Source organism: Chrysochloris asiatica, unplaced genomic scaffold (assembly GCF_000296735.1).
Source record: "Chrysochloris asiatica unplaced genomic scaffold, ChrAsi1.0 scaffold00097, whole genome shotgun sequence".
NCBI classification, from domain to species: Eukaryota; Metazoa; Chordata; class Mammalia; order Afrosoricida; family Chrysochloridae; genus Chrysochloris; species Chrysochloris asiatica.
The window spans coordinates 5438182-5452660 of record NW_006408615.1 but is presented as its reverse complement, the minus strand read 5'-3'; the positions used below and the strand labels follow the sequence as shown (position 1 = coordinate 5452660).

Sequence of the window (14479 nt, the reverse complement as noted above, 5' to 3'; positions counted from 1 at the left end):
ACATAGCCACCACCTTTTTATTATAACACTTCTACCTTTACAGTGTGACAGTCGCAATTAGTCACAATAACAATTACTCCCTGTTGAATCATAAGAATCTTATCCCCATCTCTTTTCACTAGACCTGTCTAGACAAGATGAAAACTATTCAGTGGGGATTCTACCTTCCGCTGCACACTCTGAAACTAAACTCCCTGTTGAAAACTTGTAAGCCAGTCACTTAGTGCCTTTATAGCCCCAGTGGGGAGTATTCTCAGAAAAATTTTGAAAGTGAGCTACTTTGTACTCTGAAAATGTCCCCAATATTGCCATAGTCTGAGAAAATACCTGTTTAAATACTGCAAAGGAATCTAGTAAGCCTACTGCTTTTGGGATACCCTTTTAACATGAAAGATGATTACCTGACTTGGGTACTGCCTGATGGAGTAAGCTCACCTACTGCAGAACGCCCATCTCCACAGACAGTGTAGTGTAGGAAGGTGTCTGATGAGCTCTCTGTGCCGTTCCAAGGCCAGTTTGAGGTGTACACCCCACCTTCATGGGCTTTGTTCTCTTACATTGAACATATACCCTAGAAATAAACATCTAATCCATAATATATATGTCTATACAGAAATACATATCCTGAAATTAGCTCACCAGCTGCTGGGACTCCAGGGCACTTAACAACAACAATCCTTAACATATTTAAATTGCTTTAATCTAAATAATGGAAGTTTTTACTTGTTGATGCTTATTTATTTATTTTTGTCCAACAAACTGTGGCCTCCCATGTGCTAGGCTGTCAGCCAGCTTTTCCGTAAGGAGCCTCACGGACTGGACGGTCTCTGTCTCCACTACTCCGCTCCACCCTTGTATTTTGGAAGCAGACATGGAGCAAAGGAATGAGTGCACTTGTGTGCCCATAAAACTTTATTATGGACACTTAACGTTTGAATTTCAGATAATTTCTATGTGTCACAAAATACCATTCTTGAAAAACCTAAGAGCAACGTTAAGCTTTTAACCCTACAGAAACAGCCAGGATTTGCCAATCCCTGAACTGAGCAGGTCTTCCAGATGTGGAGGTAGTGCAACAGTCAAAACAAAATCCCCAGCCTTCCACTAGCCTCTGGGAGGTAAACTTCTTTGGTGTTTTTTTGTTGTTGTTGTTGTTGTTTAAGTTTTTATTGTGAATTATACGATAGTTTATATGCGAGAACATTATCTTTACATTCATCCTATCGTATTTCATTTCATTGCAATGATTACAATCCCCTGCATGCATTATCAAACAACTAATGGGTACACCCTGCATGCCTGCCCCCCGGCTGCCTGCCCACAGCCCCTCTCCCTCCCTGAGTCCAGAGTCCCCAGCTGGCTTCTTCTCTCCATGTCATCGTCTCTGCCTCCATCCCTGGTGTCACTGCTTCTCTGGATAGGGTTCTACACTTCACTTTTCTCTCTTGATGGTTCCAGGGACCTCCGCTCCTGGACTGTGCAAAATCAACCACTCCCCACCTTTTGTTACAGAACATCTAGCTTTACCTTTCTAACACTCACAGTCAGTCCTGATAGCAGTTATTCACTATTGTACCACAAGAGTCTTATCCCCATCTTCTTTCATCAGACCCATCCAGACGGTTGGAAACCACTCAGTGGAGATTCTACCTTTCCCTGAACCCTATGGAACTAGGTTCCCTATTGAAAACTTGTAAGCCAGTCAATTCTTGCCTTTGTAGCACCCTCATTTTGGGTAGCCAGTGTCTTAAGTTACCTATCCTTGTTGACCCTGTGTATCAAGGAGATGGGAATGATCCTCACTGTAAAGATTTGTTGGCTCCTTTGCCATACTGCATCCACAAGCATAGGTCAAGTTCATCAAATTGTAGTGAACTACTCTTTTTTCCCTCTTCTCTCTTCCTCTAGTCATGTTCTGATCATCCAGCCATTGAAGCCAGGTCAAAGTGTGGGTGTTCTTGTACATCTCCCCTCACTTCATACTAGTTGGATGCATCACACTCCACTCTAGTCCTTTGGGGTCATGTCTCTGTCCCTGGACCCCAGAGTCCCCAGATCTTGTCATACTGCTGGCCAACCATATCTCAATCCAGGTTAACAGGAGTCTTATTGAATGCGGTCAGACTTCATTGCTGTTTTTCCCCCACTTCCCCTTATCAGTGACCAATGGTCAGCAGCAGGACCATATGCCTGCTAGTGTATTCCATTTGAATTTTAGTCTTGGAAGGGGATTTGCCTTGAGGGGACCTGACCACTTTTCTGGGGAACAACTTGATTGTTCTTGTAGTAGTTAGTCAGACTGCCATTATTGGTTTTTTTTTTTTGTTTTTTTTCTGCTGGCCTTTCTTTCAAGAAGTATCTTCTGTTCTACTAGCCACTCCAGGCTGGTCTGCTTGTCCTTTCAAGTGGAAATTGTCTACCTCAGAAGATTCTGGATGGGGATCAGGATTCCACTTATGGTATTACGCAATGCAAAGGCTCGACAGGAAGCCTCCTTCACTGGGCAGGTTCTAGCCCCAGTTTAGGTATTCCAATCATTTATAGGCTGAGGACGGACTTACCCGCTTTCTATGGTGATGTTTCCGGCTATTCCTTTCTTGCCCCCTCAAGTGTCTTATTTTACAATAGTAGGTAAGGGAAACCAAGATTCAAAAGAGCCAAGCATCTTAACATTATGTCCCCACTTCAACCCATTCAAATTATGCCTCCTTGTATCCCGGAGCCCTGTTGTATTCCAAGGTTGTGCTTACATCGTTATTTACCTGTGCCCTATTTAGCCCATGTAAACCTGCCTAGCTGATCTTCCATCCACCTTGTTCTTCCTTTCCCCTTCCCCTTCCAGTGTATCCACCCCTCTCCAGAACCCAAACTATCCTGTGTCTATTTCCTACCCTGTGTTTTAGGGTTTTATATACGTCTCCCCATTGCCTTCTTGCCTGCATGGTTTCTGCTTAGAAGTCAGAGCTTAATCTGATTTGCTTGCCTTTCTAGATAACACTTCTTTTTTCCCTGGCTGCTTTTAGGATTTTCTCCTTGTCTTTTGATTTTGGAGAGCTTGATTTTGATATGTCTTGGTGATTTTCTTTTGGGGTTTAGACTTCCTGGGGTTCATTTAGCTTCTTAAAGGTTTATCTTATCCTTCAAGATGTTAAGGATATTCTCATCCAGTAGTTCCTCAGCCATCTCCTCTGTGGACTTCTATGATTCTTCCTGTTCTGGAATGCCACTAATTCTTAAGTTGTTTCTCTTTATGTTATCCAGCATGACTCTTAGATTCTCTTCATATTTTTTAATCCTTTTTTTCTGCTTGCTCTTCTGTCTTAACAGTATTGAGAAATTTGTCTTCCAGTTCACTGGTTCTGGCTTCCATCTTTTCAGTTCTCCTCCTTTGCCCTTTCAGTGTATTTTCCGTTTCTGATATTTTATTGTTAATCATCTGGACTTCTTTTTGCACGTCTTGAATTGTTTCCAATGCTGTATCTATCTTGTTTGATTGCTCCATAGCACTTTCCTGACTTCTTCCTTATTTTCTTTCACCCCTTTTTGGACCATTTGAATTTGTTTCCATATCATTCATCTGAAGTCCTTCTAAGGCAAATCCAAAGTCTGCTCTTCGACTGGAATCCCAGTCTGTGTCTGCCTCCAGCTCATTTGTCTCAGTTACTCTTCTCTGTGTTGGATCATGTGTTGAGATCTTTTGTTGTGTTTTGTTGGACATTTTCAGTAGTTAGGTGGGTTTTTAATGCTTAAATGGATGTATGTTACTGTGTTGTTAAGCTTACTGAGTATCTCCTGGTGGATGTGATCTGGAGATAGGCTTCCCCTGTCATGTGTAATGCCTGGCAGCTGGGATTGGCTCTTGTCCAGATGGTGGGATATTACAGGGTATGCTCATAGCTTGGCTATATGAGCACAATTTCTGTGTCTTCTTGGGTAAAGTGGTGGTGGTGGTGGTTATGTGACATGGAGTTGGTTCCGACCCATAGCGACCCTGAACAGGGTTTCTGAGGCTGTAAATCTTTACGGAAGCAGAAAGCCTCATCTTTCTCCAGTTAAGCAGCTGATAGTTTCGAACTGCTGACCTTGCGGTTCGTAGCCCAATTCATAACCACTACGCTACCGGACCTTGGGTAAGGTAGGGGGAGAAAACTCCCACCCCTAGGAAAAGTGTGAGACCAAAAGGACCAAAGACAGAAACAATATAAAAGCAGTGACCAAAACCACCACTCAAAAAATAAACTAACATGGTGGTCGACTGTCCGGTAGCCTTTGCTGTGAAGCAGGGATAAAGGGTCCCGCCCAGGTCAACTTTAGGGCTGGGTCCCAGAGTGAGACATCATAAGAAGCAGCGTACGGGACTCCTCATTGTGCCATGGGAAGATTGTGAGTGCAATGCCTTTTGGGGGTGTGCTTCCACCCTCCTGAAAGTGTCCGGGCTGGGCAGTGGGGGTGCAATTGGGAAGAAGAGGAAAAATAAGTGAAAAATGAAAAATCGGTCACACGTCTCCTTCCAGATGCCTCTGCTTGGCTGTGGCCCCACCCTCTGATCTCAACCCAGACTGTCCTGATTGATGGAGAAATGGCCGTATTTTGCTTCCACAGTCAGATTACTCCACAGGTGGGTGTGGGAAACTGGCACCTGGAGCCTATACAAGATCCAAGACTCTGGCACTGTTCCGCGAAAGCTCCTTCTCTGCTTTTTCGGCACCTCTGCAGAGGAGCTTTTCCTACCCGTCCCTCTCCTTGGTTTTGATAACAGAAAGAACGTTGCCTTTAGTTTGGCAAGCTCTTTCTCATCAGAGAATTCCAATTTTAGAGTTTGCCCTCTTTACCCTGAAAGTGAATTTGGCCATAAATCTGCTTGCCAGCAAGGACCTGGTCATGGAGTGCCTTCTCTGTACAGTGTCACCCCCAGATCATCAGTTTTTGTCTGCTAATGTCTCTACAACTGATGGGTCCCAGCACACGGTCAGACTTGAGCCTGCGTCTTTCAGAATCCTAACACGAGCGGGTCTCAGAAACAGTGGTCCCCTTCCCCTTGCTCGGCCCTTTGCAGGGGGCTCAGGGGACTCATTAAAGCCTCTGGTCTTTGGGGGCCTGTGTGAGGCCAGGGGGTTCTGTGGGATCCTCCCACTGATGCCCGGGGCTCCGGGAGCTCTGCAACCACCAGGCTCCTGCCTTCGATCTGTAGTCACTATGGAAACGGTAGAAGCTCTCTTTCTAAAGCTGAGTTTACAATGAAGCACTTCAAGTGTTGGTAGGATTAGAGACTTTAGAAGATGTTTAATTTTCTCCTCCACTCTTCTTGTCTTTCTGTCTCTTTGGAGAGGGAACAAGAGGGCAGTGTGAATATTAACTGGGACTTGCTTTAATCTCCCTGTGACACTGAGGGCTGCCAGGGTCCCCACCCGCCATCCGGGGTCTTGGCCTCTCACAGCACTAACAAGGAAGGCCATCCATATTCATGCCCTGGTGGGGGGAGCTCTGAGGGGCAGTTCCTCAGAGCCAGGCTCCAGGGTGGTTTTCTGTGCAATGCAAAGTGTGCGGGAAAGGAGCAGCCAGGACAAATGAAGTCTGAGCCCAAGACGGCAGTGCTGAGACACCTCGTTGGAAGTAGGGGGCATTACACAAGAGGGGGTCCTCGTGTGGTGGCAGCATTGCCACCAAACTGTTAGAAGGGGCAGGCACCCTGAGCCCGCCAATGAGGGCAGGTGGGCAGCACCTGCCTATAAGTCTGACCGCCTAAAGCCAGCCTCCCTAGAAGAGGGAAACGTACTACACAGTGAGGGTGATGAACTTGCTGTGTTGGGAGTGGACCTTGTGGGGGCTTTGTTATTGTGCATGTCACTGCCTGCTTTTTTTACATGACGTATTTTCTGTTGTTGCTGAGACCATTCACAGCAAAGCACACACCAGTTCACCAGTTTCTCCATGGACAGTTGAGGAACATTGCTTCCATTCTGGGAGTTGTACAACATTCTCAGCCGCCTGAGTTATTCCTCCTCCATCAACTCACTGCCCCTCAGGGTCCTGTTGGATATTTGGGTTGCCGTTGTTGGGTAGTCTCGTGCAGCTAGATCTTTAAAACACAGCACCCACAAGACAAGTTGTTGGTTTGCTATTAAGCTGAACTGGGAGTTGGTTTCACAGAGACCTCAGGATGTTTTGGGCTCAAGGTTTAAAGATGATGTCAGTTTCAGGCTTCTGTCCAGCCTGCATGGCTCCAGAAAGTCTGGATTCCATGAGAATTTGAAATTCTGTTTTGATTTCCTCCCTTTTTATCAGAATTCTTCTATGGAGTCTTTGATCAAAATGTCCTGTCATGGTGACTGGGCACGCACCATCCTGTTCTGGCCTCATGACAAAGGAGGCAGCTGTCCATGGAGGCAGTTACCCACACAGCCCGTCTCCTCTTGGTCCTGACTCTCCCTCTCCTCTGTAGCTCCAGGTGAATAGAGACCAAGTGTTGTGCTTTGGACGGCCACTGGCACCGTGCACTGAGCTAGGAGTTAGCAGCATTACACATGTTCTTAGGCCAATTAAGCAGTTCATTTTCTTCTTCTTTCTGATGTGTCCAAGCAGAACACTACGCAGATGCTAACGCTAATGTGTTTGTGGCCTCTGCATCCTTCAACTCACAGCTGCTTTTCACTGTTTGAAGATCAGCACTGCAGCCCGAAGCAGAAAGAAACACCGCTTCCTTTTGGACTTTGGTGCCTCATCGGCCGGGTGTCCCGTTGGTGGCTGTGTTAGGAGTTCAGCCTGGTGAAGTTCTGGGTGATCCTGATTTATTTCTTAGGGCATTGAATGCACAGACTGCCACTGAAGGAGGCTCCTTGCAGGACAGACTATTCCAGGGGACACTTCCGTGCCACTGCCCTCTGGTCCCTCTTCCTTACTTAGACCTTACCATGGGCCTGGGGACTTCTCTCCGTGTAGACGTGAGCTGCTACTGGAACAGTGTGCCGACAGCACATGGTCATGGTTAACACCCACCCTCTCCGTCCACGTGGGCCGCTCCTGGTGTCCCCGGTCACATCCTTTCAGGGATACAGTCCAGCTTCCTGCCTGCTTACGTGTGTGTATCAGTTTACTTTCATCTGTCAGCTCCATGGAGCCCTGAGTCAGGAAACTGCACTGAAGATGAGAAGGAACCACACATGTCCATGTGGGCCCCTGCAGTCCCCAGGGTCCCACCCACATGGCCGGTGGGAGATCCATCCATGAGTTTGTACCTCCGGCAAGTAGTGCCTGGCGCTGCACTGGGGACAGAGCAATGTAAACAGTGAGCCATGGCTTACATCATTTCAATCAGCCTACAGGGAATGGCCACTCTGCTGGCCAACGGTCCTGCCCTGAGGGTGGTGTGAGGTGTGCCCGTGCAGTCAGAAGTGTGTGGGTCTGGAGAGTGGATGTGCATGTTCCGTGGGCTCATCTGAGGCCCAGTGAACACTGACTGTCCTCCAGAGGCTGGCTTGCTCCTGGCAGCCACCACCCAGTCTCAGTGCCTTTTCCGACTTGTCATTCTCGTAAACAAGCAACCAGGACATTTAGAAGGAAGAGAAGTGTTTTGCTGCTGACATTTGCCATTTGAGAGTTAGGCACCTGAACCAAAATTCCCCAGACTCACAGTGTTGGCTTTTTTGGTACCTCAGTTTACCCCAGAAGCCCTGGATAAGCACTGGACTGTTATCTGCAAGCAAGGTCAGCAGTTCAAACCCACCAGCTGCTTTTTAGAACCCCTCTATATGGGGTTGCTGTGGGTCAGAACAGACTTTACGGCATCTAACAATAGAATGTACTCCCAGGTGTAGAAGTACCCCTAATATCCTGCAGGGGTGAGTGGGTGGGCTCATATCATCCTCTGTACATGAAACCAGCCACAGAAATAACTTTGCTCAGAAATCCACTCCTGCACTAGGTGTTTGTGACACCAGGGACCGTTAGCTTTATTCTCTGTGCTGGCCCGGCACGTGGGTTGGTGACTGAAATAGAGGAGGTGGCGCAGCAGGTTAAGTGTTACGCTGCTTTGAACCCACCAGCTGCTTTCAGGAAGTGTACTAGCTCCTGCTGACACCGCAGTAGCTGGGCTGTGACCCTGTCATCAGTGACACTGTTTAATTAGACTTTGTAGTGTCTTCTGTCTGGTGTGAAGGGAATCCTTCTGATGCTAGACTTCAGGGCCACGGGGGCATGGTCAGGCAGTGGGGCGAACACAAGCACCCCAGGCCCTCCAGGTCTCTAGTGGTAACGGATTGGCTGCTCTGCCCTCTTAGTCTGACCCGACATCGTGTGACTGCTTCCGGATGCTCTCTCCCTCGTGTCTGGAGAGCTTCATAACCCAACAAAGGGGAGTGTGTGTGTTCTTGCGTCCACAGACTTCAGTGTGGACTCCCCTTCCATGTTCATGCATTCATCAGTGCTGGTGGTGGGCCCTCTGTGCCTGCGGCCAGGCCTTGCACATACACAGTAGACATCCGTGTGCCCATGTGTGCATGAGGACTTCTTTCATGCTTACTACTCTGGAAACAGCTGTACCCATTCTCAGGAGAATCACGTCAGCTGACTGGCTGGCCTGTCCCCTTGCTCACTGCTCCATTTCCAGTGATGTTCTGAGACCCACACGTGTATTACGAGTTCCTTCACTCTGACTCCAGTTCTGACCCAGTGGGTGGTGTATGCGGTCCGCAACCTCACTGAGGACAACAGCCAGAACCAGGATCTGATCGCAAAGATGGAGGAGCAAGGGCTGGCAGACGCGTCACTTCTTAAAAAGATGGGCTTCCAAGTCGAGAAGCAGGGGGACAGGCTGATCCTGAAATGTACTGGTGAGGCGCCTTTGTCGGTGAGTACCCCGCCTCAGGTGGTCAGAGAGCCCTCCACTCTGCTCCTTCCTGAGGCAAGCCAGCGTCCCCTCATGTGAGTCTGGGCAGGAGAGTTTGCCTTCTAAACGGTCTACCAAAAATGTCTACGTATCATTGTAAACTAATTTGGGGATCCAGGCATTATGCTGCTATTTTAAACTTAAAATTTTAAACTTATTCTGGGGAAGAAATATAAGAAATCATTATTAAAATTTATATGTGGTTCCCAAAGTATAACTGACTTTGGAAGTAAGCTAATGGTCATTGCAGCGAGCAGGGCAGAGCAGAACCCAGGAAACACGTGTCATGTGGAGGGGCGATTCGGGTCTTGGTGATTCTGGTTACTGACAAAGTCCTCTGTATCGGGTTTTGTGTGTGTTTTTTTCTTGCCAGATGTCTATTCTTGTAAACAGACTTACTGTATCGGAAATTTTGTGTCCTTTTCCTTCCTAGTGAGCAACCTCTCCATCCACATAGCTGAAGTTTTGGAATCAGCCTCATGGATACTTCATGTTCTGCAGTCTGTGAATGACAAATATTTGAAGATTCACAAATTCAGGAGCCTGTCGTCTTTTAGATAGTAGAGATAAACACGTATAAGCTTAGACGTGCCAGTTGACAAGAATTCTGCTGTTTCTTTGCTTTGAAAACATAATTGTCTGATTTGCCTTGGTGCCCATGGAGCCAGCGTGCTTTTAAGTCATAGATTGTACTCACTGTGGCAGCAAAGAATAAAGTCTTCCCTTAGAGGACATATCCTTGTTTGGCATAGAGTGGGTGTTTGCTTGAATTCTGTTTGTTCCATCAGATGGCGAGTCAGCCTCGCTCCCTCCTTTCATTCTCCTCTCCTCATTGAGCTTTCTCAACGTGGCAGGCAACTGAAGTCGTTTCTCAGTGTAATTAATTCTAGCAATCTCTTTCCACCCCTTCTGCCTTCCAAAACATTGACAAGACTCATTTCCAGTTAATTAATTTGAGCAACTCTGAAGAATAGAGACCCCTACCTCTTCATGATAGGGGACTGGGCCATGTTGTCATTGAGCCCAGCTCCTCTGGAATGTGGCAGGGAACAAGAGGGGTGGGAGAAAACTCGGGCCATTAACTCTTCCTGTGCCAGATGGGCCTTGAATGAGATTTACAGTCTGTCCTTGCCCACCGTGGTGCGTCCGTTGTGGGGGAAGGATGTTTTATTGTGTCTACTGTGTGCGGTGCCACATTGTCAGAGAGACTTCGGTCTCTGCGTCAGCCGGGTCCTCACTGGAACCCCAAAACTCATTTGGCGGAACAGCTGTTCATTTAACCTGCATGGGTCTGTCTGTCTATATGTCTAATGGGGAGCTAGAATAAACGTCCATTGTGAATTCTTACCCTATATTATCTTTCTAAAGAACCATGTTACCTAATAAAATAATTGGAAACTGCACAATTCATGTTGCACCCTGCAGTGTAAAACCCACCGAGAAACAACTAAAAGTTTCACAGAAATGCCACCTGTCCCAGAGTAAAGTGCTACAGAGTATCTGCTAGCCACACTCGGGGAGCTTTGTGGGGACAGCCTGAACCGCTGCACGGGAGGGCTTACCACCTGGTGTCCTCTGGGGCTCGGAGACGTTTCAATCTATAGTATTGTGCTCTCTACGAAGACCATTTTCTCTCTGACATCCCGTCAGTAAAGAAGCCATTGTCAAGTGCACTGAGAAGTTATTCTTTCTGGGACACAGTGAGTTAAACCCCCTTCTCTCAGTGGAAGCCTGGCCGGAGGAAGAGCAGTGGGCGTCCCTTTTTCCTTTTCACAAGTTTGCAATAGACACTTCTCTTTCCCTCCCTCAGTGCACACCAGCGGAATCACACAAACATGGCAGTATAAGCCATATAATAACAAACCCAAATAAATAAAAGGGGGCCTTGTGCGAGGACAGAATGGGGTGATGGTTCTGTGTTTTCTAAATAGGAAATGTGGGGCTGGCGTAGTGAAAACATGCTGATGGCTGCATTGTGGCTGCCTTTCGGGGCCCCAGGATAGATTAGTTCCTGAACACAAGAGCTTCCCTGTCCTCGACAGGACATTCAGCCCCCTGAGAGCCTTGTTGTACATGTGGTGGGGGAATCGGCCATTTAGGAGGCAGGACAAAGCAGGCTAGCCTGACACAGCACGCTTTGCGACCACACCACGGTTTCCAGGAGCAGCTACAAAGCAGTCCCCTTCTTCGCTTCATTCCACCTTCATTTTGAAAGCTAGTGGGCAAGAGGCTTTTTTCCTGCTCAGTCCTGGGTCCAAGGAGTCAGAGAAGCATTTGCTAACATCTTTAATAAAGATACATTTCAAAAATACTTTCCACTTATGTGCTGTTTCAGTGTCTGTATAATTTATGTCTATATTGACCCATCTTGTGATTTTTTCAAAGCTGATACTCAGATGTCTCTTTTTCTTCAATAACTTTAGAACCATAAGACTTTGGAAACTATAAAACATGTTCACTTTATAACACTGGGATATAAAGAAATAATCGTGGTGATGGATGTTGAATATTCATGCTGCCTAGGTGCAGGCCCTACGCCATTCCTCACGGAAAGCACTGGTGATGATTCTCAGAGCAGCGCCTGGGCTTCAAGTGTTTCTCAGAGGTTATATTTCTCTTCGCCCTTTATATCTCTGAAGGGATAAACAAAGGTGGCGGAACAACAAGGAATGTTGGTGTCTTTGTGGAAGGAAGAGAGTGTATATATTTCAAGGGCAGAAAGGTCTGCATATAAGGGAATCAGTGTTAATATGTGAAGCAGTAGAATTGAGGCAATTTAAAAATGCACAACGAGGGACAGAAACTAAACATTCAGACCTGATTGGGGGGCGGGGGAATTCCCTCATCATCTGTGGTGCTCTCCAAGGTTCTGATCAGCGGCCTGGCTACGTAAAGAGGAAAGTTGACTAAAACCTAGTTTTCAAAACCGAATTGAGATTTTTCTTTCCCTTGCATCTGCATGCTGCAAAATATATTTTCTTCTCCTCTTCCTGGTGTGGTGCTGTAGGATAAGCCCTGGATTGCAAGACGGTTTGAAACGCAAGTTCCACAGTTCAAACTACCCAGCCCCTCAAAAATCCTACATAGGGTCACTATGAGTTGGAACTGACTCGACGGCTCTTAACAACACATGTATTTTTGTGTAATCATTTGGATGTTTTAGGTGAAATTTTACAATACGAACATGACTTTGCGTTGGAGATCTATATGGACGTCATGGTATGCGTGAGTGCATTTGTGGTCCCGTTGCCCATTCGTGGGACTTGGATCACACAGCCAGAGGCACGTCAGAGAGAGAGATGGTACTTAAGTGAACGCACAGAAATGTCATATGCTTCTTTTGGTTTAAAATCATTTAAGCAAGAGCTCCCATCATGTTGTACAGCAGGGATGTGATTTCGACCACTTCTCTCCGAAGTGTAGCGACGGTAAAGACTCAGCTTCAGAGGCCCGATGCCTGGGTGCCTGTACTTGTGTGTATCTAGGCAGCGTGCGTACACTCTCTGTGCCTCCATTTCTTCACCACTGAAGCACAGCTAGGGACGAGAGGAAAAGCAAATGAATATAGTGCTTCTGAAATGGTACACATTCACAAAATAATTGTTATTCTGAGTGTTTATCCTGTTTCAGATACTGTACTAAGAAAACAGTGCATTCATGTGTTCACTGATTGCTGTTCTAGGAAGTGTGGTGGCTGTGTAGGGTAAGCACTGGCTTGGGAACCGCACGGTCAGCAATTCAAGCCCACCAGCTACTCTGTGGGAGAAATATGAAGCTTTCTGCTCCCGCAAATGCAGCCTTGGAAACACTATACAGACCCAGCACCTCTGTGATGGAAGCGCGGACTCTGAGAGCGGCCTCTCCCAGTGCTGGACTGGATGGGGTCTGGGGGGCAGGGGGCGTCTGACTCACAGACCCTGTAGAGGGTTTCTGAGGTGGTCAGTCTTTTCGGGAGTGACTGGAAGATTTGAACTGTTGACCTTGTGGTTAGCAGCTGAATGTATAACTCACTGTGCCGCCACGACTCCTAGGACTTACTGGTTGTTGTGAAGTGCTGTTGAGTCAGTTCCGACTCAGCCACACTGTATAGGGTTTCCGAGGAGCATCTGGTGGGTTTGAACCGCCAACATGTCAATTCAAACTGACCTTGCAGTCCAGTGCTTATTACGTATCAGTCCTCTTAGCAACTCTGCCTGAGTTATAGAATCATTCCCATGGTATGCATGATGCCACTGAGCCAGAACTTAATGCCCAAGGTCACACAGTAGCAAGCATGGAATGACTCATCAGGGTAGTTAACAGGAAGTGAATGTGGAAAAAACTGACTTCCCTGAAGCATGTAACATCAACATAGCAGAAACGCCGGGGGCGGGGGTCTCTGGACCTACAGGGAGGACAGGGTGAGGGAAGAGCTAGGTGCAGGCTTTTCCATCAGAAAAAGCCTAAATTCAAGTCTCAACTCTACTTTGTGGTGGCTGTGGCCTTGAGACATAGCTTAGCCAGTCTGAGCCTATGTCCTTCTCCAACAGTGCACTGGGCTAGGGATGCACCCGTGAACAAAATGCACGCTCATGCTCTCCTGAAGCTCATGTTCCTATGAGGAAGGTAAAATCAACAAGCATGGGACACCTAGAACAGAGCATCACTGTGGTACTTGGTATCACAACGGAAATCAAGAAGATGCTGTGCACACTGGCCAAGTAGCCTCTGTGAGCTGAGCTCTGAATGCTGAAAAGGAACTAGCTACACAACAGACCAGAACAGCGTCCAAGCTGAGCGAGTAGCACAAAGGCCCGGAACTGGACATGCTTGATGTAGTCACAGGTAGGAGATTGGCCAATGGGGCCAGAGTCTGATGATCAGGGCAGAATGGCATGAGGATAGGCCAGGAGGGTGACCAGGGGCCGGATCATCCAGGGACTTTCAGGCCACATAAAGGATTTGGATTTTCTTTCAAGTGCATTGCTGCTTTCCAGAGTCCTGCCATCTCCCACAGCAGACATCCGAAACTTTCAGAAGGAAAGACTGGGAGGACCATATTATTAGCAGGACACATTCAGAGTTGCCTGGTCAGATGTCATCTTTGAACAGGGTACAGCAAGTTGTTGACTCGGATGATACACAGGCCACAGAATCTGTTGCTATGCAGTGTGTGCCTGGCCATTGCTCACAACAGCTGTGACTGAACCATGTTTGAACTGGTTCGAAGCCCTCCAGGGAAGAGAAGCTAGTATTTGTGTAGTTTCGAGCCAGCTCAGACATGGTTCAGTCATTGACAAGGCTCTGAAAAGCAGCATTCCACTTGGAGTGCATTGGAAGTATTTCCTTTGGAGGTACTTTCATTTCAGAAAAGAGGGAGAGAGAAGGAAAAGGAATAAAAACAATATGAAGGCAAAAATAACAGAGAACATGGAAACCTAAAAGGGGTTCTAGAACTTGCCCAGTAAAATAGGCTTCCTACGGAGTCTTTGTAAGGAGGTCTGGTAGCGTAGTGGTTACAAATTGGGCTGTGAACCTCAAGGTCAGCAGTTCGAAACTACCAGCTGTTCCGCGGGAGAAAGATGAGGCTTTCTGCTCCCGTAAAGATTTACAGCC

General features: G+C 47.1%; 1 protein-coding gene across 1 annotated transcript in view; it reads left to right on the top strand.

The window, feature by feature from the left end:
• The window catches only part of ATXN10 (ataxin 10), a 180944-nt gene extending 167460 nt beyond the window's left edge, over positions 1-13484 (top strand). The window contains exons 11-12 of the mRNA XM_006866892.1: positions 8658-8828; positions 13414-13484. Coding sequence (XP_006866954.1) covers positions 8658-8828; positions 13414-13484 — 242 coding nt within the window. The remainder of the gene's footprint in view (positions 1-8657; positions 8829-13413) is intronic.
• The last annotated feature ends 995 nt before the right edge of the window (positions 13485-14479 follow it).